The 22,524-nt window shown below is 57.1% G+C and overlaps 11 protein-coding genes across 11 annotated transcripts; 7 read left to right on the forward strand and 4 right to left on the reverse strand.

Moving 5' to 3' along the window:
• The first annotated feature begins 41 nt into the window (after positions 1-41).
• Positions 42-1,683, forward strand: BDY17DRAFT_297072 (histone acetyltransferase GCN5). Its single transcript, XM_033733545.1, has 2 exons — positions 42-130; positions 187-1,683. The coding sequence occupies exons 1-2, from the start codon at positions 100-102 to the stop codon at positions 1,491-1,493; spliced, it is 1,338 nt and encodes a 445-aa protein (XP_033589809.1). The 5' UTR covers positions 42-99; the 3' UTR covers positions 1,494-1,683.
• On the forward strand, positions 1,670-3,823 carry BDY17DRAFT_280186 (uncharacterized protein; the record flags this gene model as incomplete). Its single annotated transcript, XM_033732037.1, has 3 exons — positions 1,670-1,828; positions 1,887-3,387; positions 3,444-3,823. Exons 1-3 carry the CDS (start codon positions 1,781-1,783, stop codon positions 3,821-3,823), a joined length of 1,929 nt encoding a protein of 642 aa, XP_033589810.1. The 5' UTR covers positions 1,670-1,780.
• A 1,159-nt stretch (positions 3,824-4,982) lies between these two features.
• Positions 4,983-6,527, forward strand: BDY17DRAFT_323994 (uncharacterized protein; the record flags this gene model as incomplete). Its single annotated transcript, XM_033737113.1, has 1 exon — positions 4,983-6,527. One exon carries the CDS (start codon positions 4,983-4,985, stop codon positions 6,525-6,527), a length of 1,545 nt encoding a protein of 514 aa, XP_033589811.1.
• A 674-nt stretch (positions 6,528-7,201) lies between these two features.
• Positions 7,202-8,700, forward strand: BDY17DRAFT_334295 (uncharacterized protein; the record flags this gene model as incomplete). The annotated part of the gene is made up of 5 exons (XM_033737913.1): positions 7,202-7,336; positions 7,395-7,579; positions 7,646-7,876; positions 7,946-8,124; positions 8,192-8,700. The coding sequence occupies 5 exons, from the start codon at positions 7,202-7,204 to the stop codon at positions 8,419-8,421; spliced, it is 960 nt and encodes a 319-aa protein (XP_033589812.1). The 3' UTR covers positions 8,422-8,700.
• On the forward strand, positions 8,603-10,209 carry BDY17DRAFT_143890 (alpha/beta hydrolase fold family protein). The gene is made up of 2 exons (XM_033729540.1): positions 8,603-9,050; positions 9,112-10,209. The coding sequence occupies exons 1-2, from the start codon at positions 8,819-8,821 to the stop codon at positions 9,783-9,785; spliced, it is 906 nt and encodes a 301-aa protein (XP_033589813.1). The 5' UTR covers positions 8,603-8,818; the 3' UTR covers positions 9,786-10,209.
• BDY17DRAFT_297085 (Dynamin central region-domain-containing protein) lies at positions 9,811-12,708 on the reverse strand. Its single transcript, XM_033733546.1, has 5 exons — positions 12,368-12,708; positions 12,230-12,299; positions 12,076-12,170; positions 10,256-12,016; positions 9,811-10,200 (listed from the first exon to the last, which is right to left on the reverse strand). Exons 1-5 carry the CDS (start codon positions 12,388-12,390, stop codon positions 10,032-10,034), a joined length of 2,118 nt encoding a protein of 705 aa, XP_033589814.1. The 5' UTR covers positions 12,391-12,708; the 3' UTR covers positions 9,811-10,031.
• Positions 12,709-12,798: 90 nt separating this feature from the next.
• On the reverse strand, positions 12,799-14,748 carry BDY17DRAFT_249624 (vacuolar ATP synthase catalytic subunit A; the record flags this gene model as incomplete). Its single annotated transcript, XM_033731002.1, has 3 exons — positions 12,799-12,945; positions 13,005-13,814; positions 13,870-14,748. 3 exons carry the CDS (start codon positions 14,746-14,748, stop codon positions 12,799-12,801), a joined length of 1,836 nt encoding a protein of 611 aa, XP_033589815.1.
• A 472-nt stretch (positions 14,749-15,220) lies between these two features.
• Positions 15,221-16,125, forward strand: BDY17DRAFT_297090 (uncharacterized protein). The gene has a single exon (XM_033733547.1). It carries the CDS (start codon positions 15,297-15,299, stop codon positions 15,972-15,974), a length of 678 nt encoding a protein of 225 aa, XP_033589816.1. The 5' UTR covers positions 15,221-15,296; the 3' UTR covers positions 15,975-16,125.
• Positions 16,126-16,312: 187 nt separating this feature from the next.
• On the forward strand, positions 16,313-16,960 carry BDY17DRAFT_324000 (uncharacterized protein; the record flags this gene model as incomplete). Its single annotated transcript, XM_033737114.1, has 1 exon — positions 16,313-16,960. One exon carries the CDS (start codon positions 16,313-16,315, stop codon positions 16,958-16,960), a length of 648 nt encoding a protein of 215 aa, XP_033589817.1.
• Positions 16,961-17,476: 516 nt separating this feature from the next.
• Positions 17,477-18,919, reverse strand: BDY17DRAFT_310294 (glycoside hydrolase family 64 protein; the record flags this gene model as incomplete). The annotated part of the gene is made up of 1 exon (XM_033735422.1): positions 17,477-18,919. The coding sequence occupies one exon, from the start codon at positions 18,917-18,919 to the stop codon at positions 17,477-17,479; it is 1,443 nt and encodes a 480-aa protein (XP_033589818.1).
• Positions 18,920-20,199: 1,280 nt separating this feature from the next.
• BDY17DRAFT_334313 (uncharacterized protein) lies at positions 20,200-22,122 on the reverse strand (the record flags this gene model as incomplete). The annotated part of the gene is made up of 4 exons (XM_033737914.1): positions 20,200-21,264; positions 21,320-21,348; positions 21,439-21,550; positions 21,577-22,122. The coding sequence occupies 4 exons, from the start codon at positions 22,120-22,122 to the stop codon at positions 20,488-20,490; spliced, it is 1,464 nt and encodes a 487-aa protein (XP_033589819.1). The 3' UTR covers positions 20,200-20,487.
• Between the last annotated feature and the right edge of the window lie 402 nt (positions 22,123-22,524).

The raw sequence follows: 22,524 nt of genomic DNA on the forward strand, positions 1-22,524 counted from the left end.
AAGTTTACGCCGCAACGCTTCTCCACATGCGACTGCGGCAACTTCCTCCCCATCATTCCTCGGGCAGCAGATCATTTTGGATCAGACACTCTCGCCATCATGGCGCATGGCACGATCAAGCAAGAAGATGGTAAGCGCATGGCGAAGCCCGTGTTCCAACCACCGCGACTGACCTGGCTCTCCCAGGGACCAAGCGAAAGGCGTCCGAGGAAGTGAACGGCGACGTCAACGGCCACCACCCCAAACGGCAAAAGACTGTGTCCCCTCCAGCAGATGACGCGGCCAGCACCAACGGCACCGCCTCCGACTCCGACGACCATCACTCCCCCACCAAACCCACCATCACCTTTCCCGAGAAGCCTGCGGTCCTCGAAGAGCGCAACGGCGACATCTCCTTCTACGTCGTCAACAATGACGGCAAACCGCACTCCCACATCATCCTCACCGGCCTGAAATGCATCTTTCAGAAACAGCTGCCTAAGATGCCGAAAGACTACATTGCGCGCTTGGTGTACGATCGGACACACATGAGCATTGCGATTGTGAAACGGCCGCCGGCGGGGAGCTATGCCGAGACGTCCAATATGCCCGGCGAAGTGGTGGGAGGCATCACCTATCGCCCCTTCAAAGGGAGACAATTCGCCGAGATTGTCTTCTGCGCCATCAGTAGCGATCAGCAAGTCAAGGGTTATGGAGCGCATCTGATGAACCACCTGAAAGACTACGTCAAGGCGACAAGTGATGTGATGTATTTCCTCACATATGCCGACAATTACGCCATTGGATACTTCAAAAAGCAAGGCTTCACCAAGGAAATCACCCTCGACAAACCCAAGTGGATGGGATACATCAAGGACTACGAAGGCGGAACGATCATGCAATGCTCCATGCTGCCCAAGATCCGCTATCTGGAAAGCGGCAGATTGCTGCTCAAGCAAAAGGCCGCTGTGCACGCCAAGATTCGTGCCGTGAGCAAGAGTTACGAAATCCACCAACCTCCAGCAGTGTGGCGCAAGGCCAAAGCCGGGGATAAGCTGGCCGAAATCAACCCTCTGTCCATTGAGGCGATCAAAGCAACGGGATGGTCGGAAAGCATGGACGAATTGGCCCGCCAGCCGCGTCGCAACCCCTCACACTCCTCTCTCCTCAGCCTTCTCAGCGCCCTGCAGTCCTCATCCGCAAGCTGGCCCTTCTTACAGCCCGTCAACGGCGATGAGGTGCAAGACTATTACGACGTCATCAAGGAGCCCATGGACTTGGGCACGATGGAGTCGAAGCTGGACAAGGACCAGTACGAGACGGTCGACGATTTTGTTAAGGATGTGCTGCTCCTCGTGCGCAACTGCAAGCGGTACAACGCGGAGACGACGCCGTATGCCAAAGCGGCCAACAAGCTGGAGAAGGAGCTGTGGAAGAAAATTCGTGATGTGCCGGAATGGAGTTACCTCGAGCCCGAGAATTTCGACAGTACCAATGTCCGACCTGAGAATTAGAAGCGATAGGGTTTGGATATAGACTCGTTATGACAATTCTGTGTGAATGAGCCGTCTGAGCCCATTCTGATATCTTCGTGACGCTGAGTGAAGCCGCGCCACAAGCGGGCGTGGCTGCTGCATTGATGACGCTCGAGCTCGGGAGCGGGCTGGACCTTACCACTTCATTCTGTAGAGCACGACTCAACAAATGCATCCCATTTCCCTCCACCATCACATCCCACACTTCCCGCGATCGATGTGACTATCATCACGTACAAAAGTATTACCGGCCGAGAACCAAGACAATGTCCGTGGCAGCCCCACGTGGTCCCAAACGCGGCCCAACCGTGCTCGTACGCCATCGCCCTTCCATTGAATACTCATCCATCCGACCCACTCACATCATCGCAGGTCACCGACGCGCGCGAAACCCGCCCTCAAGCCCGCCCTACAGTACAGAGAGCCGGCACGCGCCTCATATCCGTCGACAACGTCCTGCAGTACGCCTCCGAAATCCCCTCGGCGCAGCGCCGAGACCGCGGTCCCCCGGGGGCGTCCGCCATGTTGCACAAGCGCACGCCGTCGGGTCGGCACCCGCTCGACCCCAAACTAGCGGGCACGCGGATGGTGGCGGGCGCAGCGGCCGCGACCCATCTACCTGCGCGCAGCTCGAAGACGAGCGAGAAGTTGGTGCTGCTGCCTGAGACGACGGAGGAGGGGGAGAAGGAGGACTTTGAGGAAGAGGAGGATGAGGAGGAGGGGCCGCCGAAAGACGAAGAGCTGCGGAAGCGACGACTGAAGCTCGTGCGTGGGAAGAGTCAGGCGGAGAGATTGCCGAAGTCGCAGCGAGCGGCGGATTTGCAGCTTGCGAGGGTGACGGCGTATTGCACGGCGCAGAGTTACAAATTGCGGAGTACGGCACAGTTTGTGCGGGACCAGCATGGGGCTAAGACGAAGCTGTACGACGATTGCTTGTACTGTGTCTACCAGCTCCCGCTGCTGGGAGGCAGTGATGGGTATCGGGTGAGGAGCTCGCCGGTAGTGCGGAGCGCAGGAGGCAGAAGTGTGCTGGACGAGCAGATTGAAGTCAATGAGCAGAGACAGTACCGAGACGATTGGGTCGGGGAAAGCGAAGAGTATAGCGTGCGCGGGAACGAATACAACGCAGGCAACGCCTCCTCGCCACCGAGAGCAGAGAGGCTTGAGGTGGAGCGCCGTATAGAGGAGGAGATGAGTCGGGATGCCGAAGACGGCGAGCGACGTGCTGCCGAGCAAGACTGGAACACGCGCGAAGAGCAGCGCGAGCAGACCGACGACAACCTCCGCCGACAAAGCAGCGAGTCCTCCGACCCCATTCCCTACCCATCCCCGCAACCGACCATCAGCCCCAACGCCACCAGCACCGCCGAACTCTACATCTTCAGCTACGGCGTCGCGGTGCTCTGGAACTTTTCCTCCAACCAAGAAAAAGACCTCCTCGCCGACCTGACCTTCTCCTCCATGGCCGCCAGCGCGCTCGCAAACAACAGCAGCAACGCCTCCGTCAGCGTCAAGGCCGCCGCTCTCGCACCCCCTTCCAGTCTTCTACCACTCATGACGCGCCCACTGGACGAATCGGACTTTGAGACGGAGGAGTTCCACTTCCAGTACGACTCGAGCGTGTCGAAGCCGCGGATTTTCAACGATATGATTACGCTGCGCACTAGTGATCACATGATCAAATTGGCCATGAGCCATGCGATTGCGCAGAGTACGAAGCTGTCGTTTTTCGAGGAGCGCATGCAGCGCACGATGACGGAGGCGCAGTATGTGCCGAGAAGACTGGCGTTGGAGGGAAGGTTGGGGATGAGCAGGAAGGAAGTGGTGGGTTTGGTGGGGAGATTATTCGAAGGGCGAGTGGATGTGAATCTCTGTAAGTGTCTCACCCTCCCCTCCTCCACCGCTGCATTCGCTAATGAGAACCTCCAGCATCCAACATGCTCGACACGCCCAACTTCTTCTGGGACAGCGAGCCAACACTGCACCCCCTCTACCAAGCGGTGCGCGAGTACCTCGAAATCAAGCCGCGCATCCAGGTGCTCAACGAGCGCTGCCGCGTCTTCCTCGACCTCGCCGAGATCCTGAGCGACAGCATTGCCGACGTCAAGATGACGCGCATCACGTGGATCATCATCATCCTCATTGTGCTCAGCATTCTCGTCACGTGCACGGAGGTGGTGCTGCGGTTTGCGATTTTGGCGAGTGAAAAGGGGAAGGAGGGGGGCAGTCGGGTGGGTGTTGGGGATGGAGGGGAGGTGTTGGGGTTGCTTGGAATTGGGGGTGGGAGTTTGGGGAGTTTGGAGCTGTGAGGGTGGAGGATTGGATTACTTTTTAGCGTGTATGAAATGGCAAGTGAAGCCATCGGCGGGTTATTCGATTGATTATAACTTATCAATGCCTTCTTGAGGAGTAGTGGTGGAGGACATGGGCTGCCATGCTGTATAGGTTTGGACGACTCGGAGGAATAGTATAGACGTCCGTACCTTCCTAATTCAGCCAGGTAGTCGGAGTCGTTGATGCCCGCACGAGTCCGGATGATTCGCTCCAAAGGCAACGCGCATGCAAGCGAAGAAAAAGGCGGGGAAGACGTGGTGGCTGCTTACGTGTGCTTTGCGGTTTGCCTTGCCGTCCGAGGCCGCGGGAGAGACGGACACGGACGAAAGGTACCTGCGCCCACGTACCTTACCATGCAGGCCACGTGCGGGCGTGCCGATGGCGCCGATAGGGGAGGAAAATATGCCGCAAGAGCTCCCTTGATTTCCCGCTCGCAGTGTCATTAGAAAATAGATGATGGTGAGATGAGATCATGCCGTACTGTGCAAAGTCCCGCACTCCCATCTCACTGGGTGTAATGTCCGGCAAGCGCGGTGCGCCAAGGGGGGCGCGGCGGGACTTGGGAGTGATGGTGAGTGAGGAGTGGAATAAGCGCAGCGAGCCGGAAGCATCTGGGCCCGGAGTGCCCGTGTTTCGTTACAGGGCGGCGTTGCTATCGGAAGGCGATGGATAAGCGTGCATGATCTATTGCAACATCAATGTGTCCTCCGCCTCGCTCGCTCCTTCCTCCTCCGCTCCTTCTTTTTCCGCACCATCAATATCCTTATCTCATACTTGATATATCACGACCCCTGTGTGCGTCGACTTCTCCTCAGACGGCGTGATTCCAGACTCGGGCTCAGCTGAGGCGCTCGTGAGTTTTGTTCCTGGCAGAGCGGGCAGCCAATCGCGCGGCGCCAATCTGCAACCCCCACACCCACGCCTCGACAACCACGGTTCTCTTGGTTGCCTCTGACGATAAAACCCCCGACCATCCCCTCCTTATACACACTCTCCTGAAAGCATGGTGGAGCGGTGAAGCATGTCTTCCTTCTTCTTCGGTCCCCAGCGACATCTATAGCACCCTCGCATCGCGCACTTGGCCACCGGAGACTGGACACGTACTGTGTGTACGTCAACAAGCCAGCCGCAGCCATGGCAGTGGGCGGCGTCGTAACGCAGACCGCTCCTTCTCACCAACAATTCCCTGGCAGTCGCAGCGACTCCTTCTCCACCCTGCCCTACTCCAGCACCGCCGTCGCCTCCTCCCCTCGCAAGCTGCCCGTATTCACTTCCATCAAGCACTCCGCAAGTCATGACGACCGCCGTGGCCTCTTGGCCTCCTCTTCGAAGTCGAGTCGCCAGTCTGCCCTGCGCTCCACCCTCCGCGACATCGACACCAAGACCACCCCCATGACGGCCACTACTACCACGACTTCTACCTCCACCGCCTCGCTTCCTCCTGCCAAACGCACCGACGCACAACATGCTCGCCTTCATAAGCGCGGCAGCTCAACCACCTCTCTACCAATCTCTCCCGCCCTCCCCACCGGCCCTCATTCAACCTTCACAACCCCCTTCGCCACATACGAGGAGCCTTTCCCCGACCTCCTACCCGCGCCACCCTCCGCATCTACACCCAAAATAAAGCCCTACCTGCGCAAAATGACATCGGGAAGCAGGGAGGATGTGGATCAAGGTCGACTCGACCTGTCCAAGTCGGTCTCTGAGAGCGCCGCGATGGCGGGCCTGGGCATTACAGAATTTGCCCCCAGAACGGAGGCCTTACCGAGTGGAAGAAGGTCGACACACACTCGCACTACTAGCGTCAACTCCCAGATGTCTACCGGCTCGGGCTCTTTTCGACCCACCCTCCCATTTGTCCATCCTATGCGTCAGACGCCCAATAGAGCCTATACGCCGCAGACGGACGCCTCTTCCATGGACGACGAGGAGAGGCGGGAAAGCAGCGATGTCGTACCGGAAGAAGAGCCTCATCCCGCGCCTCCTCCGCTCCGCAGGAGAAGCACCTCGCTCTCCTCCACCACTCAAGTTGTCGCGCCAACTCCACTCTCTCAAACCCACACGGCCGCCGACCTGCGCTCAATCTCCAAACTCACCAGCACCGTCTCGCAGACCAACCTCTCCCTCAAATCCGCCGGCCGCTCGCGCGCAGGGACCAATCGCTCCCTCGATGTCTCCAATACACCCTCCTCCCGCACCAGCCTCGACAAATCCTTCTCTCTCATCTCCACCTCGCGCCGCTCCGACCCCAACGACCCGCAAACGCGCGAAGACCGCATCCGCGCCGCACGCCGCAAGTTCGAGGAAAAGGAAGCGGACAAGGACCGCAAGCTAGAGGCACGACAGCAGTCTGAAGTCGCGAAGCAGTCGAAGAAGGAGGAGCGGTCGAGGCGGAAATCCGAGGCCTCTTCTCTAGTTGCCGATCAGCCGCAGCGACAGCCGCGCATCTCCAAGGCGAGGAGTCACGCGGATGGTCTGAGGACGCTGAAGTCTGACGAGGGTAGAATCACTGCGCTACCCGCGCCGTCAGTTCAGGAAGAAGCAAAGTCAGAGACGCATCGGCGGCCCAGTGCTGCTGGGGCAAAGAGCGGCAGAGAAGAAAAGATGGACCGCAGTGGATGGGCGCGCTTCTCCACTTGGTTCAATACCAGGCTGTGTGGCATGAAACGATCATGAGTGTCTGCATTGGATGCGTTTTGGCATAGCGAATGCTTTTATGTTTGGGAGCGTACATACGACATGGCGATACGATGACATGCATGTTTGGATACCTTTCCACATCCGGAAGGATCTGGATGAAGAGAGATGGCAATTAACAACGAATTAGGTATATGCACAAATCTTACCTTTGAGAGCACACGACGATTGCCTTTCTTATGCATGAATGCTTGTGGCGCGAGGCCTTCATTTGCGGAGTCAGGCCAGCCCAATCGGCCTTGGCGGAAATTGGGAACGTTGGGTTGCGGCTGCTTTAATGCTTTCGATTGCTACGGATTCCACGCCCGTCGTGCATTGAAACCGATATCCCGCGGGCGCGGCCATCGCGTTGATTGGCCTGGCGCAGCATGCCCGCATACCTGTTGCTTGTACTACACTACCTGATGCAGCACTTGCAGTGCATGGATCACCTGAGCAGCCTTTCGAATACGAGGTGCGCGCATGAACGATCCGCAATAGCAGCCCCTCCCCCCTTTCGCGAGGGTATATGGTGGTTTCCCCTTGGGTTGTGTAGGTAAGTCTTTCTCTTCGTCTAGCACTGCTGCATTCCTCTTCTCGTCTACTCTTTGTGAGCCTTTCTCCTCATCTAGCACTGCTGGATCTACTCTTCTCGTCTACTCCTTCAAGACAAAATGCATTTCACCACGCTCTCTCTCACTTCTTTCGCTGCCCTGGCTGGTCTTGCTGCTGCCTCTTGGGACCATGCTGACCACGGCGAACACCACGGCCGACACCAAGGTGGACAGCCATACAGCACGCTATGCTGGGTACTTCCTCGCTCTCACTGTCCTGGAACATGACCATGCTAATTCCAAGGGATTGTAGACGGAGTATGGCACGCAGCAGCAGGCGCAACACAACACCCAGTGGCAGACCACGTACACCCCTTGTCCCTGGTCTCCGCCGGCAACTAAGACTGTGACCATTCATACGGGAGGGAAGACCGCAACTGTTACGCAGACTTCGACTGTCACCTCGACTTCGACGAGCATTGTGCCGACTTCTTCGGGGTACGTTATTGCCTGGACCGCAGTCTCCTTCACAGCGTGCGTCGACTGATGGGGAGTGATCTGCAGCTTCCTGCCCGTCCAATCCACCCTGCCAGGCAGTACATACGATGGAAACGGCGGAGCTGATCCAGTTGCCAAGCGGGACACGCTTCTGGCACGACAGGGCAACACTGGAGGCGGATACTTTCCCGGCTCGAAGCAGAAAATGTACCCTCACGGCGTTACATGCAAGCAATGGAGGCCAAGTCAGTGCCCTCTGCACACCGTCATCACCACCGTCACACGCGGTCCTTCCAAGTGAGTACTCTCCACACAATGGATTCGCGCGTTGGGCGAGAATGGTAACAGTAGATTGCACTGCAACAGAACCATCACGGTCACGTCCACGACAACGGTTTATCCCTCCACCACCACCGTGTACGCCGTTTGCGCCTCCAACAACTTGGCCGATGTGTATCAGGGAACGATCATCGGGAATACTCTGCCATCCAATGTTCCCGCCCAACCCCAGATCTTACTTGGTCAGGTCGGTTCTGCATATGACTGTAAGCACAATGTTCATTAGCCACCCACCCTAGGCCCGACGATGTGCTGATAACTCTACCAATGCAGGCTGCGTGTCGGCCGCGCAGGGTCCCCCGGGTTCCGCTTTCGGCTACAACAACGTTTTATCTGAGACCATTGATGACAACAACTGCTTCTACTACGCGCCCATCGTTTGTCCGGCGGCTGGAGCTCAGGCGGCGAATCTGGTCACAGCTTACGTGGGGGATGGTGGGTTTGGGCAGCTCACAGTGGGCAACTTGAATTGTGGTGAAATCAACGTCGTTGCAACCGAATAGTGCCTCCCAAAATGAGTCTTTGAGGCGAGAGGGGGAACGAGGAAGTGCGATGCAGGGCGGTGACGGTCCGAGGAAGAGGTCGAGTGTGCAGTGGCACAGTCAGCTGAGAACCCGGCAGAAGAAGGAAACAAAGTGTAGCATCTTATTTTCCAGCATTGCATCCACAAGGCATCCCGAGACCAACTACTCAATCCCGGCGAGCTTCGTGAAGCCTGCAGAACCCAAGAGTGCCCTGGAGAAGGAAGTTGGAGAAAAGGGAAATCCGGGGAGAAGAGACGTCAGCGAGAACCTCCTCTGCTCCACGCATCGGGAGGAGGTCACTTTGTTTCTGCCAGACTTATAAACAAATCTGTGTGACTGTTTCCTTATCCCCCTTTCCCCCGCCCTGATCTTCACAATGCCTCCCAGCAAAGAATCCCTCTTCCTCACCGACCTCTTCAAGCTCTTCGGCACCAAATTCCCCGCCAACGGCGACCCGTTCCTCACTCGCTGCGTCTACGACCAAGTCCACACCGCCGCGGCCGAAGTGCCAGGATGTCACTATGAGAGCGCCGTCGTCGCCGGAAGGCCGTGTCTGTGGATCTATCCCCCGGAAGCATCGAAGAAACATGTAGTCCTTTTCTTTCATGGTAATCATCCTTCCCTAATCTCAACCCAGCATTTCAACAGAATTAATATCAACGCACACAGGCGGCGGCTTCTCCTTCGGCTCCCCCAACGGCCACCGCAAACTCGCCGCCCACCTCGCAGCGCAGTGCAACGCAATCAGCTTATCCCTCGACTACCGTCTAACACCCGACCACCCCTTCCCAGCCGCAATCGAAGACTGCATAGCAGCCTACACCTGGCTGCTGGACAACGGTTACTCCGCCAAAAATATCGTCTTCGCAGGCGACTCCTGCGGCGGCGGGCTATCAACCACCGTCCCTCTTGCCCTGCGCGAGCGCAGCCTCCCCCTCCCAGGCGCCTCCGTTTCGCTCTCCCCGTGGTACGATGCAACCTACTCCCAGCCTAGCTTCCAGTCAAACGTCGGCAAAGACTTCATCAACACGCTCGAAGGCTGCACCGCGAATGCAGACAAGTATGTTGCCGGCGGCACGGCGAAGACGCACCCGCTCGTGAGCCCCCTCTTCGCGGATCTGCAGGGCCTCAATCCGCATTGGATTTCGTGCGCGGGGGACGATATGCTGCGCGATGATGGCGTGTTGCTGGGGGAGAAGGCGAAGGCGGCGGGCGTGGAGGTCGTGGTGGAGGTGCATCCGGATCAGCAGCATGTTTTTGAGTTCATGGCGGGGAGGGCGCCGGAGGCGGATGCGAGTCTGAAGCGCATTGGGGAGTGGGTGAGGGGCAAGATTGGGTCGTGAGAGGTGGAAAGGAAAAGCAAGATGTCTTTAGGGTCATTGATGGGGATATAGCAAACTCGATCAATGGTCTGTCGTCTCTGGTCCGTCCATCCCTCGAAAACGCCGCGAGATGCGCACGTCAACAACATCCCAACGTCTATCCTTTGCCTTGCTGCATCTGCCGTGCGACTCGTTCATCACCAAGCAACATAGGGCATCGTTCCAAGCTCGGGATATGAGGAAGAATCTTCAAGAGCACTTCATCCCTCATTGCACCTGGCTAACAATCTCCTGCGCCCGCGACAGACTCTCCACCATCTGGTGACACTCCTTCCGCCTCCGCACGGTGTAGTCCGACTCCTTGAGTAGATCGTCGAGCTCCGTCTGGCGGTACATTTGCTCCAGCAGTTCGCGCTGCATGTCCTCTTTCGAGTGCCTGTAATACATCCTGTCAGCCTCGAGTTCTTCGTCTGATGGGCGCTCTCACTTACTCGACAAGGTTCAACATGATTGCCTTGGGAACCATATCGATCATCGTCCTTCGCACAATGTTATAGTAACTCGTGATGAGCAATTTGATAACATCGACCTCCTGCGTCTCCTTCTCGCTCAGCGTACCGCTCGCCTTGAGCGTGGGCGGCGGCGCCTCCATGGCCGCCATCTTCTTCTTGTTCTTGCTGGCGAAGAAGGAGCCGAAGAAGCCCGAGCCGTCGCCATTCATCCCGTTCACGTCCAGACTAGGGGATGCGGAGCGTGGCGGCACAGCGCTTGGGGGCAACGGCTTGCCGGTCTTGGGATCCACCTGCACCGGCTTGCTGGCCATGTGTTTCTCGTTCACGATCGCCATTGCGCGATGCCCATTGAGGAAGTCGGGATGGCCGGTATTGACGTAGCAAGACTCCATGGCAACCAAATCCCGCACGAGCTTGTTCGTGGGGTCCATGGCTTTCTTGAAGAACGCGATGACAACGGCGTGGAATCTCTCCTTGAGCTGCGGGTAGCGGCGGAAGAGGGGCTTGTTGAGCAGCTGGCCCAAGATGCGGACCAGTTCGTCGTATACTAGCTGCGCGCACTTCAGACTCGGCTCCTCGAGTCGTTTAATCTGTTGTTTGACGATGAGCTCGAAAGCCAATGTGCCGACAAACAGGGCTGGTGAGGATCCAGAGGAGTTGTAGAGGATGGTTCGAATGTCGATGTCCTTGACCTGGTCAAAGGGGTCCACGGCCTTAACGCCGTTGCTGTATAGCTCGTGGTAGACAAAGGAGATACGCGCACCACCGCTCAGTTCGGTCGAGGAGAGCTCGCTGTTGTGGCCATCCAGCACGGTGCGGTATTCGTTGCTGAACTCGGTAATGATGTTGAGAACCACGTTCGCCGGGCTGCCCAGCATACTATCACCGAGCGAGTCCAGCTCGGCCTTGTATTTTTGAAGGCTGGCAGCTATGCGCGATTTGATGTCCGGGAGTGTCTGCTTGATGTGCATCATCAAGATGAGGTTTAATTTCCGCGCCAGGTATGGTGTGCCGCAGTAGGACGCCTTGTTTCGGTATGCCTTGTGGTTCTCGAAAAAGACCCGTTCATTTTCCAGTGCTGCTGAGATGGCCTTCTTCGTCTCGATATCACGCTGTCCGCGATTCACTACAGGCACGTAGCCCAGGCGGAGAGGAATGATGCGGCCAGCGAGAATATCGACAACATCCGTTCCCTCGTCCATCAAATCCACCTTTGTCAAGACACCAATTGTCCGCTGTCCTTCAGGATCAACCTCACGAGCCAGCTTCAGACCGTCCGAGTTGGCCAAATCGGTGTTGGCTGCAGTGACGGCGAGAATGATGGCATTTGGTTTGGAGATTTGCTTGAGGACCATTTCGCGAATCTGCTTCTCAATATCCCGCGGTTGATCGCCCACAGGGACCTTTGTCAAGCCCGGCAAATCGACAAGAGTGAGCGTGAGGACATTCGGGGAATAGATGCGCAAGTTGATGGGCGCGGGACTGATGCCCGCATTCCGACCCGTCTTGCTCTCCGTCTCTTTAACAATCTCATCGCGGATCTTGTTGAAGTCAAAGTACTTTTGTCCCGGGACGTGCAGGAACTCGCCCCACTCGTCGGTGTTGGAGGCGGCATCGCTGGTTTGCAGCTTGTTATCGCCTTCGGCCACGCCGTTGGCCTGCGGCTTAGCCACCGGGGCGCGGTTGATGAGTTGTAGCACGAGCGGTCTTCTTGTCACGATACCTGTGCCTCGCGGTAGACTGGCGTTCGTCTCGTTAGCATCCTCCGGGGGAAACAGGAAGCAGGCGTTGTAGCTTACAAGTCTCGCCCCACGATATTCTCCAACACCGAGCTCTTTCCGCTTGACTGCGAGCCGACGACGACTATTTGGGGTAGATCGATGGGATTTTGGACCTATTTTTGGCCAGGATCAGCATGCTGTCCACCAGTCCGCATCGCCGGGATACACTCACCCCAACCGTTGTAAAGACATCTTGCAGCTTGTTGACCAGCGTGATCAGGCCGGGGTCGTTGACGTTGATCCTGCATTGCCCTCAGTATGACATACTTCTCTCTCTGTCTCTCTTGTATATCCGGAAAAGACCACTCACGCGTTGGGGTTGGTTTGCGCCATCGCTGGCTATCTCTCCTGATGGCCTCTCTCTTTCTCCTGGCGCGCTTCGGTCAATCTCGTTCCAAGTGTTGGGAGGCTTAGAGGCGCAGGCGTCAATTCGAGGGAAGGAGGTCGGAGATGTCAAGGCAACGATGCAGAGGGATGAAGTGGATAAAGGCCAGTGAATTCTGTCGCCTTCGCCCAAACAACAGGTAACGTTATGCCTGGCGACGCCAACGCAATCCCGCCAAGGCCGCGTGATTTAGGCTTTTGTGGCGTTCGAAAGATTTGTGGAGCAGTTGGCCGTGCCCCTGTCCCTGGTGTAGACTCGGACTCGATGTCATGGGATAAAGACCGAAGAAACGATTTAGCCTGCACTTGGTTTACTGCCGTAGGTACAAAGAACGCTCCCGCCTATCAACACCGCCCCTAGTCATCCGACACACTTGCAAACTGCTCGTTCATCTTCTGCACCAAATCCTCAAACTTCTTCGTAATCTTCTCCTCGCCCTCCGATGGCAATTCAAACTTCATGCTGCGAAGCTGCGTCTGGATGTCGGCGGTCGCCTCACGCACCTGGTATCACATGCGTTAGTGGATGACACGGGCTTCATCTGCTCTCTCATCAAACTCACCTTGGCCCAGCTCTGGCCCTGTCCAATCACCCTCTGCGCCTCATCGTGGAAGCCCATCATCGCCTTCATCATCCAGAAAGTCTTCCAGATCGGGCAGAACTGATCGTAGTCCGAGTACCCGTTTTGCTGCAAAAAGTCCTCCTTGATCAATGTGGCAACGTCGAGCGTGATCTTGTCGGAATCGCCCAGCGCCGACTTGCCCACCAGCTGCACCACCTGATCCAAGTCCTCTGAGTTGGTCAACAGCTCCTTGATCCGCTCCGCGAAACGGAGGTATTCTGGGTTGTGCTCGGCGTAGTAAGACTCGAGTGTGGTGGTGTACTTGCTGTAGGATTGAGAGGTGTTGATCGATGGGAAATGCTTCCGTTGCGCCAGCTTCTTGTCCAACCCCCAGAAGACTTGCACGATACCGAGTGTGGCGCTCGTCACCGGATCGGAGAAATCACCGCCGGGAGGACTGACAGCACCGACGATTGACACGGCACCTTTGCGATCCGGCGAGCCAAGGGCAACGACACGGCCAGCACGCTCGTAGAAAGAAGCAAGCTTTGCTCCAAGGTAAGCGGGGAAGCCCTGATCTGCAGGCATCTCGCCCAACCGACCAGAAATCTCACGCAGAGCCTCAGCCCAGCGCGAGGTGCTGTCAGCCATCATGGCCACCGCCTTGCCCTGGTCGCGGAAGTACTCGGAAATCGTGATGCCGGTGTAGATGGAGGCCTCACGAGCGGCCACGGGCATATTGGAGGTGTTGGCAATCAGACACGTTCGCTTCATGATGGGCTCATCACGGCCTTCGATCTTGATTGTAAGCTGTAAGACGCATTAGCAGGTGTCCTGCATGATTGCGGACGCAAATATTCCTCACCTCGGGGAAGTCCATCAAGACTTCGGCCATCTCATTTCCTCGCTCGCCACAGCCAACGTAAACGATGATATCAGAGTTGGAGAACTTGCTCACACTCTGGCTGATGACAGTCTTTCCGCAGCCAAAGGCACCAGGAATGCACACGGTTCCGCCTTGCACACTGGGGAACAGGGAGTCGAGCACACGCTGTCCGACAACGAAGGGCTCATTCGAGCTCTCCTTGTCCGCGACGGGTCGAGGAACACGGACGGGCCATTGGTGCATCATGCTGTACTCCGTCTTCTTGCCGTCAAACTCCACCTCCAAAATCTTCTCGTCGACAGTGTAGCTGCCCTCCTTCGGCATACGAGTGATGGTGCCTCGTGCACGCGGGGGAAGCAGGATCTTGTGGTCGTTGAGGAGCGAGTTCTCGAAGACGCTGCCAAAGCAGTCGCCGCCCGTGATGTGGTCCCCCTCTTTGAAGTCTTTGCTGGGCTTGAAGTCCCACTTCTTCTCGCGGTCTAGGGAGGGCACATCGATGCCACGAGGGATGTAAATGGACCCGCTCTTATCGCTGATGCCCTTCAATGGGCGCTGAATACCATCATAGATCGTCTCCATCAACCCTGGACCGAGCTCGACGGAAAGAGGTTTGCCTGTCCGGTGAACTGGGTCGCCAACGGTCACACCGGCCGTTTCTTCATAGACCTGGATGGTGGCCTTATCGGCGTCAATGCGGATGACTTCGCCGACGAGTTGACCGGTGCCGACTTTGACCAGTTCGTACATGGCGCATCCAATCATGTTCTCGGCGACAATGACGGGGCCGGAGATGGAAAAGACGGTTCCTTGATTGTCCTCATCTCGGGCTTGCCGTTTGGAGTTGCCTTTGGAGCCCATCCTGACGATGATCCGGCGTTGTGCTTCGCCCTGCTCTTGTTTGAGGAGGTTCTTGATGGACGACTGCTTCGGCTGCTCTGCGTTCACAGGCTGCTGCTGGGGCGGAGGGATAGATGGCGAGGCTTTGGTCAATTCCGGGCTGTCGGGCAGAGATGTTTCGATGGCCGCTTCCTGCTCTGCTTCTCTTTCTCGAGCACGCTGCGGCTCGGTGGGTGGGTCGGGGCGAGATCGGCGGTCGATGTCTCGCTGGTTGATGAGATCGTACAGAGAGGGGCGGGGTTTTAGGAAAGGTCGTGGACGGAGACCGAGCATCCAGAGAACATTGCACCAGTGTCGTCTCCACCACGTCTTCGAAAGCTTGGGCGGAGGGTGGAGCCCGGCGACGCTGCTGTACCGTGGATGAGGTAATCGATGGTGGGCGTCAACGGCTGGCCGTATCTTCAAATCTGCTATAACTCCTCTTCCTCGAGCTCGAGGTTGAGTACATCACACCACTATCTCGTCCTGCATTACGTTCGCTTCCGTGGACAACGCACGACCGACTGACCATGAGCACCTCCTCTACCCAGTTCCTCGACCTCCCTCTGGAAATACGCCAGGAAATCTTGCGACAAACACAATGGTGTCCATTGAATGCGCCCCCCTGTAACCCCATCCTCTCGCGCCGACTCAACCAAGCCTTCTTCTGCGGTAACTGCTCCGGTGAGGTACTCATGCGAGTCAGCAAACACATACGCTTGGACATCGCCCCCGTCTTCTTTGCCCGCCATGCAATGCAATTCCAACTCTGGTATGAACATCACGCCGCCCTCCACTCGTGGTTCGATGCCGTTTCCGAAGACGCCGTGCGTCACTTCAGAGCGTTCAGGCTGAACACGCAATACGCCAATCCCTTGGTCGATCTCGCTTCTCTTCCGGGCACTGCGACGGCCATGCCGGGCTACATTGCGATCGATCTGGATGCTGTACCCGAGCAAGTGGTGATGCGCAGCAATACATGGACGTGCGAACTCTTGGAAGAGCCCGCGACGATCATTTCTGCACTGGTCAAGTCGCTCGAACGGGTGAATGGCAAGCCAGTCCTGAACAAGCAAGCTTTTCTAAGCATGGTGGAGGCGGTGGGGTGGTTTGGGATGAGGGATGAGCGGGAGCGAGAGATGGTCATTCAGGAGAATGATGCGAGAGGATCACGGGGAGTGGAAATCGTTTCCCTCTTGACCGTGTGACAGCACGGCTTGATGAACAGTGCATCGATGATTAGAATGGGGTTCTTCCGACCCGTCTACTGAGCACGCGGGCGTGCTTTGCAATGACTGCTGCGATTGATAACTGAAAAACATCGCGTCCTATTATCGGTATCTCCATTCTTCTTCCCTTGCGCTATGGATGTCGCTGGGAAATAAGTCATGTCTCATAGCAGTACACAACAATCAATGTCTGCCTGAGGCAACTCCAGCCGGCTCCGCTGCAAGCTCGGATCAATCAAGCTACCTCACACAACAGTATATCTCGTCTTCAAAGCTCTGCACTCATCCCAAGACTGTGAGTTCCCGGGACTCCAGATATGCAACAATGGGCAGCCCTTCGCCCACGCCTGCTCAACTTCGCCACACGATACCGCCAGCATAGCAGCCATCGCCTCTCCTCCACCAAGCAAGCAGCACCTCCACCCCAATCCCGCATCGAGCGCATCGAGTCCCGCCTCCCACGCTTCCTCCGCCGCATAGTCACACCCCTCCGCAACGCCCCCCTCTCCCACGTCACCGCCTTCCTCATCCTCCATGAAATCACCGCCGTCGTCCCCTTACTCGGCCTGACGGCCGCATTCCACTACGGCAACTACCTCCCGCCCTTCATCAGCGAGTGGAAATGGGCGAAAGAGGGCGCAGAGAAGTACGGCAACTACATGCGGCGCAAGGGCTGGATTCAAGAGGATTCGCGCACTGGCAGGTGGTGGGGTCGCGGCGAGGGCGGCATTCAGATTGTCGTGGAGATTGCTACCGCTTATGCCATCACCAAGGCTTTGTTGCCTTTTCGCCTGATTGTGAGCGTGTGGGGTACGCCCTGGTTTGCCCGCTGGACGGTGCTGCCCTTGACTTCGAGGCTGTGGCGGCGGTTTGGGAAAGGGAAGGGTGTGGCAGTTGTAACGTCTTCGCCTGCGGCGGGTACGAATGCCGTGGGTGGGCGAGTGCTGCCGAGTAGTATCAAGTGAAAAGAATTGCGCGCGCCAACGATCACTCAAGAACTTCTCTGGCGCAACATCCAGGTGCTTCGATACGATTGCTGCGTTTCGCAGCTCGACAATCTTCTCAAGGATGCCTGCAGAGTATGACTCAAAACGGCGCCCACTTGAACTCTCCATGGGCTCTATGGCAGAGCCGAGTCTGTCGAATAATGAGCGAACCACTAAGCAGGGCTTGAAATGGCAAGAACGCCTTCTATGCGCGGCGATACAATGGATCAGGACTCGGCAAGAGACTCGGGCGGTTATTGAGAAAAGACTGGAGCATTCCGCTATACGCTACGAGGCCTGAACGCGAGCCTGATGCCCTACCGTCCAAGCTGTCCCATTTTCACGATACCCACTGCTATGCAAAACGTGACAATCCTCTCGACTGTCGGCCCTTGGGCTCTCAATGCAACCAAAATCAAATCTTTTGCGCGAAACACTCATCCGCTTCCAGGGTCCTTCATCCTTTATTATCGACCAGCGAATGATTTTGCCCCCCTATCCTCCAACCCTGCTGACGACTGAATTCGAACTCCGCACCGATGATTCCGACAGCGGCCCTCCGACTACGATCGTCAAGAGCTCCGGGCGTGGATCAGCCACCACTCCAGCTTGATTGATAGCGGTATCAGGCGTAACGTCGTCATACGAGAACGCGTACCCCTTGCCGTCCATCTCGTTCTCGTGAACGAACTTGCTGTAATAGCTGGTGGGTTCGGTGGTGTAGTAGTTCGTCGAATTCAGCGCCGGCTGCACTTGGCCACCATTCAGCATGAGCGTTGTGCGCGTGAAAGCAGCACACAGGCGCGGTACGACCGCCTTGTGGACGAGGTTGTCGGTCGAAAGGATCTGGAACGGGCCGCTGTTGCAACCGAAGATGTCTCCTGCCGTCGGCTGCGCGTACCCACGGTTGTCACCTGCGCAGTAGAGCGTACCGTTGCTGACGGAGCAGTTGACGTTGCCTGCGCTGGACTGCGTGTTGATAGTGAGGTTGTTCTTGGCGTAGTACGTCCACATTTCGTCGACGTAACTGGACCAGTAATCTTGAAAGGCATTCGGGCTGATGGAGATAAAGTCGTTCGGCGAGATCACGCGCAGCGGTGTGCCAGCCGAGTTCGCCAGACACAGATTCCCCCAAGGCTGTCCGTCCTGCTCCGCCTGTGCTGCCAAAGCATCGCAGATGACCGAAACCGCATTCGCACTCAAGCCCTCTGCTGTTTGCACGGGTCCGCCTCTGCTGACGAGGCTCATGCCGAGAACCAGTCCGACAAAGTCGACGTAGCTGATGTTCGCGAACAAGCCATTCTCCTTGGTGTTCGTCAGTTCGACAAAGCCCCAGTTGACGTCAGCGCTCGGGTCCGAGGGGTTGACGGCGGAAGGTTCGACGAGAGATGGGCCGGTGTTACCAGCGACATATACCGTGAAGAATTTCAGCTCGCCGTCGGCGACCCAGACGCGCGCGGAGGAGATCCAGTCTGGGATCGTGATGTTGGTGGTGGTGCCGTAGCGTCCGATGCGGATGTTCGTGCGCTCCTTGATGGGCTGCGGCGTCGTTGCGGTCTCGTTGACGGTGGGATAAAAGAATTTTCCATTCGGGCGCAGCATCACCAGGCGACTGCTACTATCGAGACCAGTGACATACACGTTCAACGAGTGGCTTCCGGGCAGATTGTTGACGATGGAGAGGGGCAGTTTTCCAGAAGTCTTGTTCCCGAATTTGCCGAACCTCCGCCTGCCCATCCTCGCCCTGAGCTCCCTCACGTTGGCTGCCCGGGGTGCAAGCTCTACCACTGGTGCCGGTGCCGTCGCATTGACCGTGTCGGATTTGCTGATAACAAGATCCTTTGCGGTCCCCGGATGGACGGTGAGGAAGGGCGAGGCCGTGGCGTTGCAGATGAGGAAGGCCATGAGAACATACTGGACGAGATTGGAGAGCTGCATTCTGTCGGGTGGACCGGACGATGAACCAAAGGACGATGACGATGATAGCGGACGGCTTGATGAAGCAAGCCTGAAGCAGTGGTAGTGCGCGATGCGTCGACAGAGTTGACAAAGGAAGCGCCGGATGCGGTGGTGGATGAGGATGTCAGAAGCGAGGATAGAAGAACGAGATGATCAAAAGAGTGTGGGTAATGAGCGTGCTGCAAAAGAGTGACTGGGACGAAGCGACGAGAACGCAAGCGGTGGTGGTGGTGGAAGAAGGACGAAGGGTGAAGGTCGCAGGCAGACGCCATCTCGACATTCACCTCAAGGCTGCGTCGCCTAGCCGCATTTGCTACGACAAGCACGTGCTCCGGGACCAACGGCCGCGCGAACGCGCAATGCCTTTCCAAGTGGGCGGCGGACCTTCCAGAACGCCATCTACCATTCGGCAAATGCCTGCCATAGCGAAGTACGACAGAAACTGAGGGTAGGAGGCAAGGAGGCATGGATATGGAGGACTGGAATGCGGAGGAAATGAAGGTCGTTTCCCGCCATCAATCTCCCCAGCATTCCCTCCAGCCCCCACTGCATTTCTCGGTAGAAAATTGCGTGGCCATTCGCCTGCATGCTGTACTGCATTATCATTCCTATAGAATGGGAAGAAGGCAGATTCTCGAGCGCCTTGCAGCGAGACCGGCTACCGGTCCCCGCGGAGGAGAGTTGATTTTCTTGTTATCCACGAGCCTGACTGATATGACTGCGCGCGCATCATCATTCCCGCACGCTCTCGTAAGCCACTGGAGGGTATCGTCACTTTGAAACGTCCGCCCTCTGCACTATACGCCACCGAAGCCTGAAAACCCTCGAGTCCCAGCCTTCGGTAACGCGTGGCATCGCTTGCGCCGCGTTGCCCCCTGAGCATGGCATGAGGTTCATCCACCGCACGCGGGAGTCGGAGATTATATTCCTCCTCGGTTCCAACGAGGCTGCCGGCTAACTGAATTCTCCTCATTACACTCCGATACAGGCTGATATCGTTAGACCTTTTCGTGGGTGATGTCGTCGTTCAATCCGTTCAAGCCGGCAAGATGCGGAGTGCGTACCTCAATTATACGGCCTACTGAACGAACGTGAGTGCATCGCGCGCAGATCACCGACCTCTCCGCTCATCCACTCTAGAACTGAAGAAGAAACCCCAGGCGCGCTATCCGCGTCCGTATCCACGCGCTCGATTGCATCGAGATGACCTCAGCATTACAGGTAGCCTCGTAGCAGTTCATTGGCCGGCTACGACGCCCTAATCTAGACTGCCTCAGCCACGGACGCGCCGAGTGATCGGCACACGCATGCCCGACTCCGGTAACTGCGTGATCTTTCATCAATCGTCGATCTCCCGTCCGCCTTACAGGCATGCATGTTGCTGACACACGGGGCTGCCGAAGATGCAAGCACTTTGTGCGGGACCGTCAAGTGACATTATCGTCGCTGGGTATCTGACTATAACTGACTATGCTGGCGGAGTCTCGCCATTTGCATGACAAGTTCCCTATCCTCCGGCAGAATCACGACCCGTTCTCCGGAACGTCTCACTTCGCCGTCCTCGTGAGCGTTTTGGGGTCGCATATCGCGCCGTCCGCGCCTTCTGCATCGGGCGTGAGCTCGGCGACCTGCGCCATCGCCCAGTTGTACATTTCCTTCGTGATGCCCGCCGTCTTGAGGATGTAGAGAAGATGATGCATGACGGGCGTGCGCCTGCACAATGGGATGTCGGAGAGGGCGCGATCGCCGCCGTGTCGGCCGAGCATGAACGGTGTGCCGGCGCAGATGTCGTTGCGTAGGGACTCGAGGACTGCGAGGCGGACGTCGAGGCCGGGGCTGGCTGTTGCGCTGTCCGAGCGCGCGCGCGATGGAGGCGCACTAGTGTATGCTGGCTGCTGCTGCTGCTGGGCGAGTTCGAGATCTAGGAGAGATTGTTGCTCCATGATCAGGCCGTTGACGCCCAGCCGTGCGGATCGATAGAGGTTCCAGACTTCCGCGGAGAACAAGGAGGAGTATACTTCGCAGTACGCGGTGAAAGCGTTGGAGGAAGGCGGCGCGGGTTCGGTGGTGTAGTTGTAGCTGGGTGGAAGACTTTGCGACCAGTGGATCAAGTCGTTGTCCAAGGCTATCGCATGGGCGAGTACTTCTTCTCGGCTTTGGGTTTTGGCGTCTCGAGAGGAAGCGAATAGATTGCACAGCCGTGCGAAGAGGAGAACGACTTCGCTGCCCGCTCTTTCGTCCTCGCTTTGCGTTTGGCTGATGTCTATCGAAAGATCGATGAGATCCTGAGGCACGGGCTGCATCGTCATGAGACAATTCACAAGCTACGAAAGCGGTCAATACCAGGGAAGAATGAGCGAGTGAAACGGCATGACTTACAATTTGTGCGCGTAGAATACTGAACATTCCTGTATTCAATAATCAGCAAATGTCTCTATTCAGACCGGGTCGCTCGCCTCCCAAAATCTCGGGAGTTGGCTCACCATCGTGAGACTTACGATACGTCGGCCCACGCTGTAGCAGGTCTCGCCCACGGATTCGAAGCAGCATTCTCGCACCGTCAAGGTGTGCAGTCCAGCTAGCTAGAGAATGCTCGTCATCGGGGGTCGTCTGGGATCGCAGTCAGTACTACAGACGTACAATCGGACGGAGAAGGGACGAACTTCGAAGAATGAAAGAAGAATTACGGCCATCAGGATCTCATCGGATTTCGCTTCGGCCTTGTCGCGCAGAGCATGATTCGTAAGTCGCAAAGCCCTCGCATATCGCAGCCTTGCCGCCATGCACGACGCCTCCGAGCGTCGCGGGAGAGTCAAGATGCCCAAGGCAATGATGCACTCCGCGAGCGCAGCGCGCATCATGGCATTGTCGATGATGAAGGTGGTAAAGTCGAGGTCGAGCCGGCAAAAGGTTCGATCGGCGGACACATAGTGATGGAAGAAGCGCGATGTGGCAACGTGCTCGAGTAAGGTGGAGTTGGGGATTGTTGGAGGGACTCGCGTGCCGGTCACCACGCTGGGAGCCGGGTCGTGCTCTTCCAAGTCAACGCTGGTGTCGGTCGTTGATCGTTCTCGAATCGCGCGCAGCTTCCTCCGTTTCGCCGCCCGCTCGTCATGCTGCGTGACTATCGAGGCGGCGCGCAAGGAGTTCAAGGCCAGATACGAAGGATCGAATGCGCCCATTTCAGGGAAATTCGTCGGGTTGGCAAGTCTTCGACCAAGCTGTTCGAACGTCAGTCTTGAAATGTCAAATAGGTCGCCGTGTTGAGGCGATGCTGGCTAATTTAACCGACCACTCGGTGCCTCGGTGCTGGCACGTTCCTCGGACTGGGGGGCATCGTAGCGGCTGCCATGTCTGGAAGATTCTGACCGGCAACGCCGTGGCCGTCAAGATGAGAAATCACACGCAGGATTGCCGCAGGCGTGAGCCACGTCGAGAACTGTTCGCGAGAGGAGGGTGGTAGCGTGATACCGGGTAGGTGGAGGTGAAGATGGAGGGCGTATTCGTTTTATATCCTCCGAACCATGGCTGAGCCTGAGACGACGCCATTTCAGCTCTTCGGCTCGATCCGTTGGTGCCTGCAG

This window comes from Neohortaea acidophila, assembly GCF_010093505.1.
Source record: "Neohortaea acidophila strain CBS 113389 unplaced genomic scaffold BDY17scaffold_5, whole genome shotgun sequence".
NCBI classification, from domain to species: Eukaryota; Fungi; Ascomycota; class Dothideomycetes; order Mycosphaerellales; family Teratosphaeriaceae; genus Neohortaea; species Neohortaea acidophila.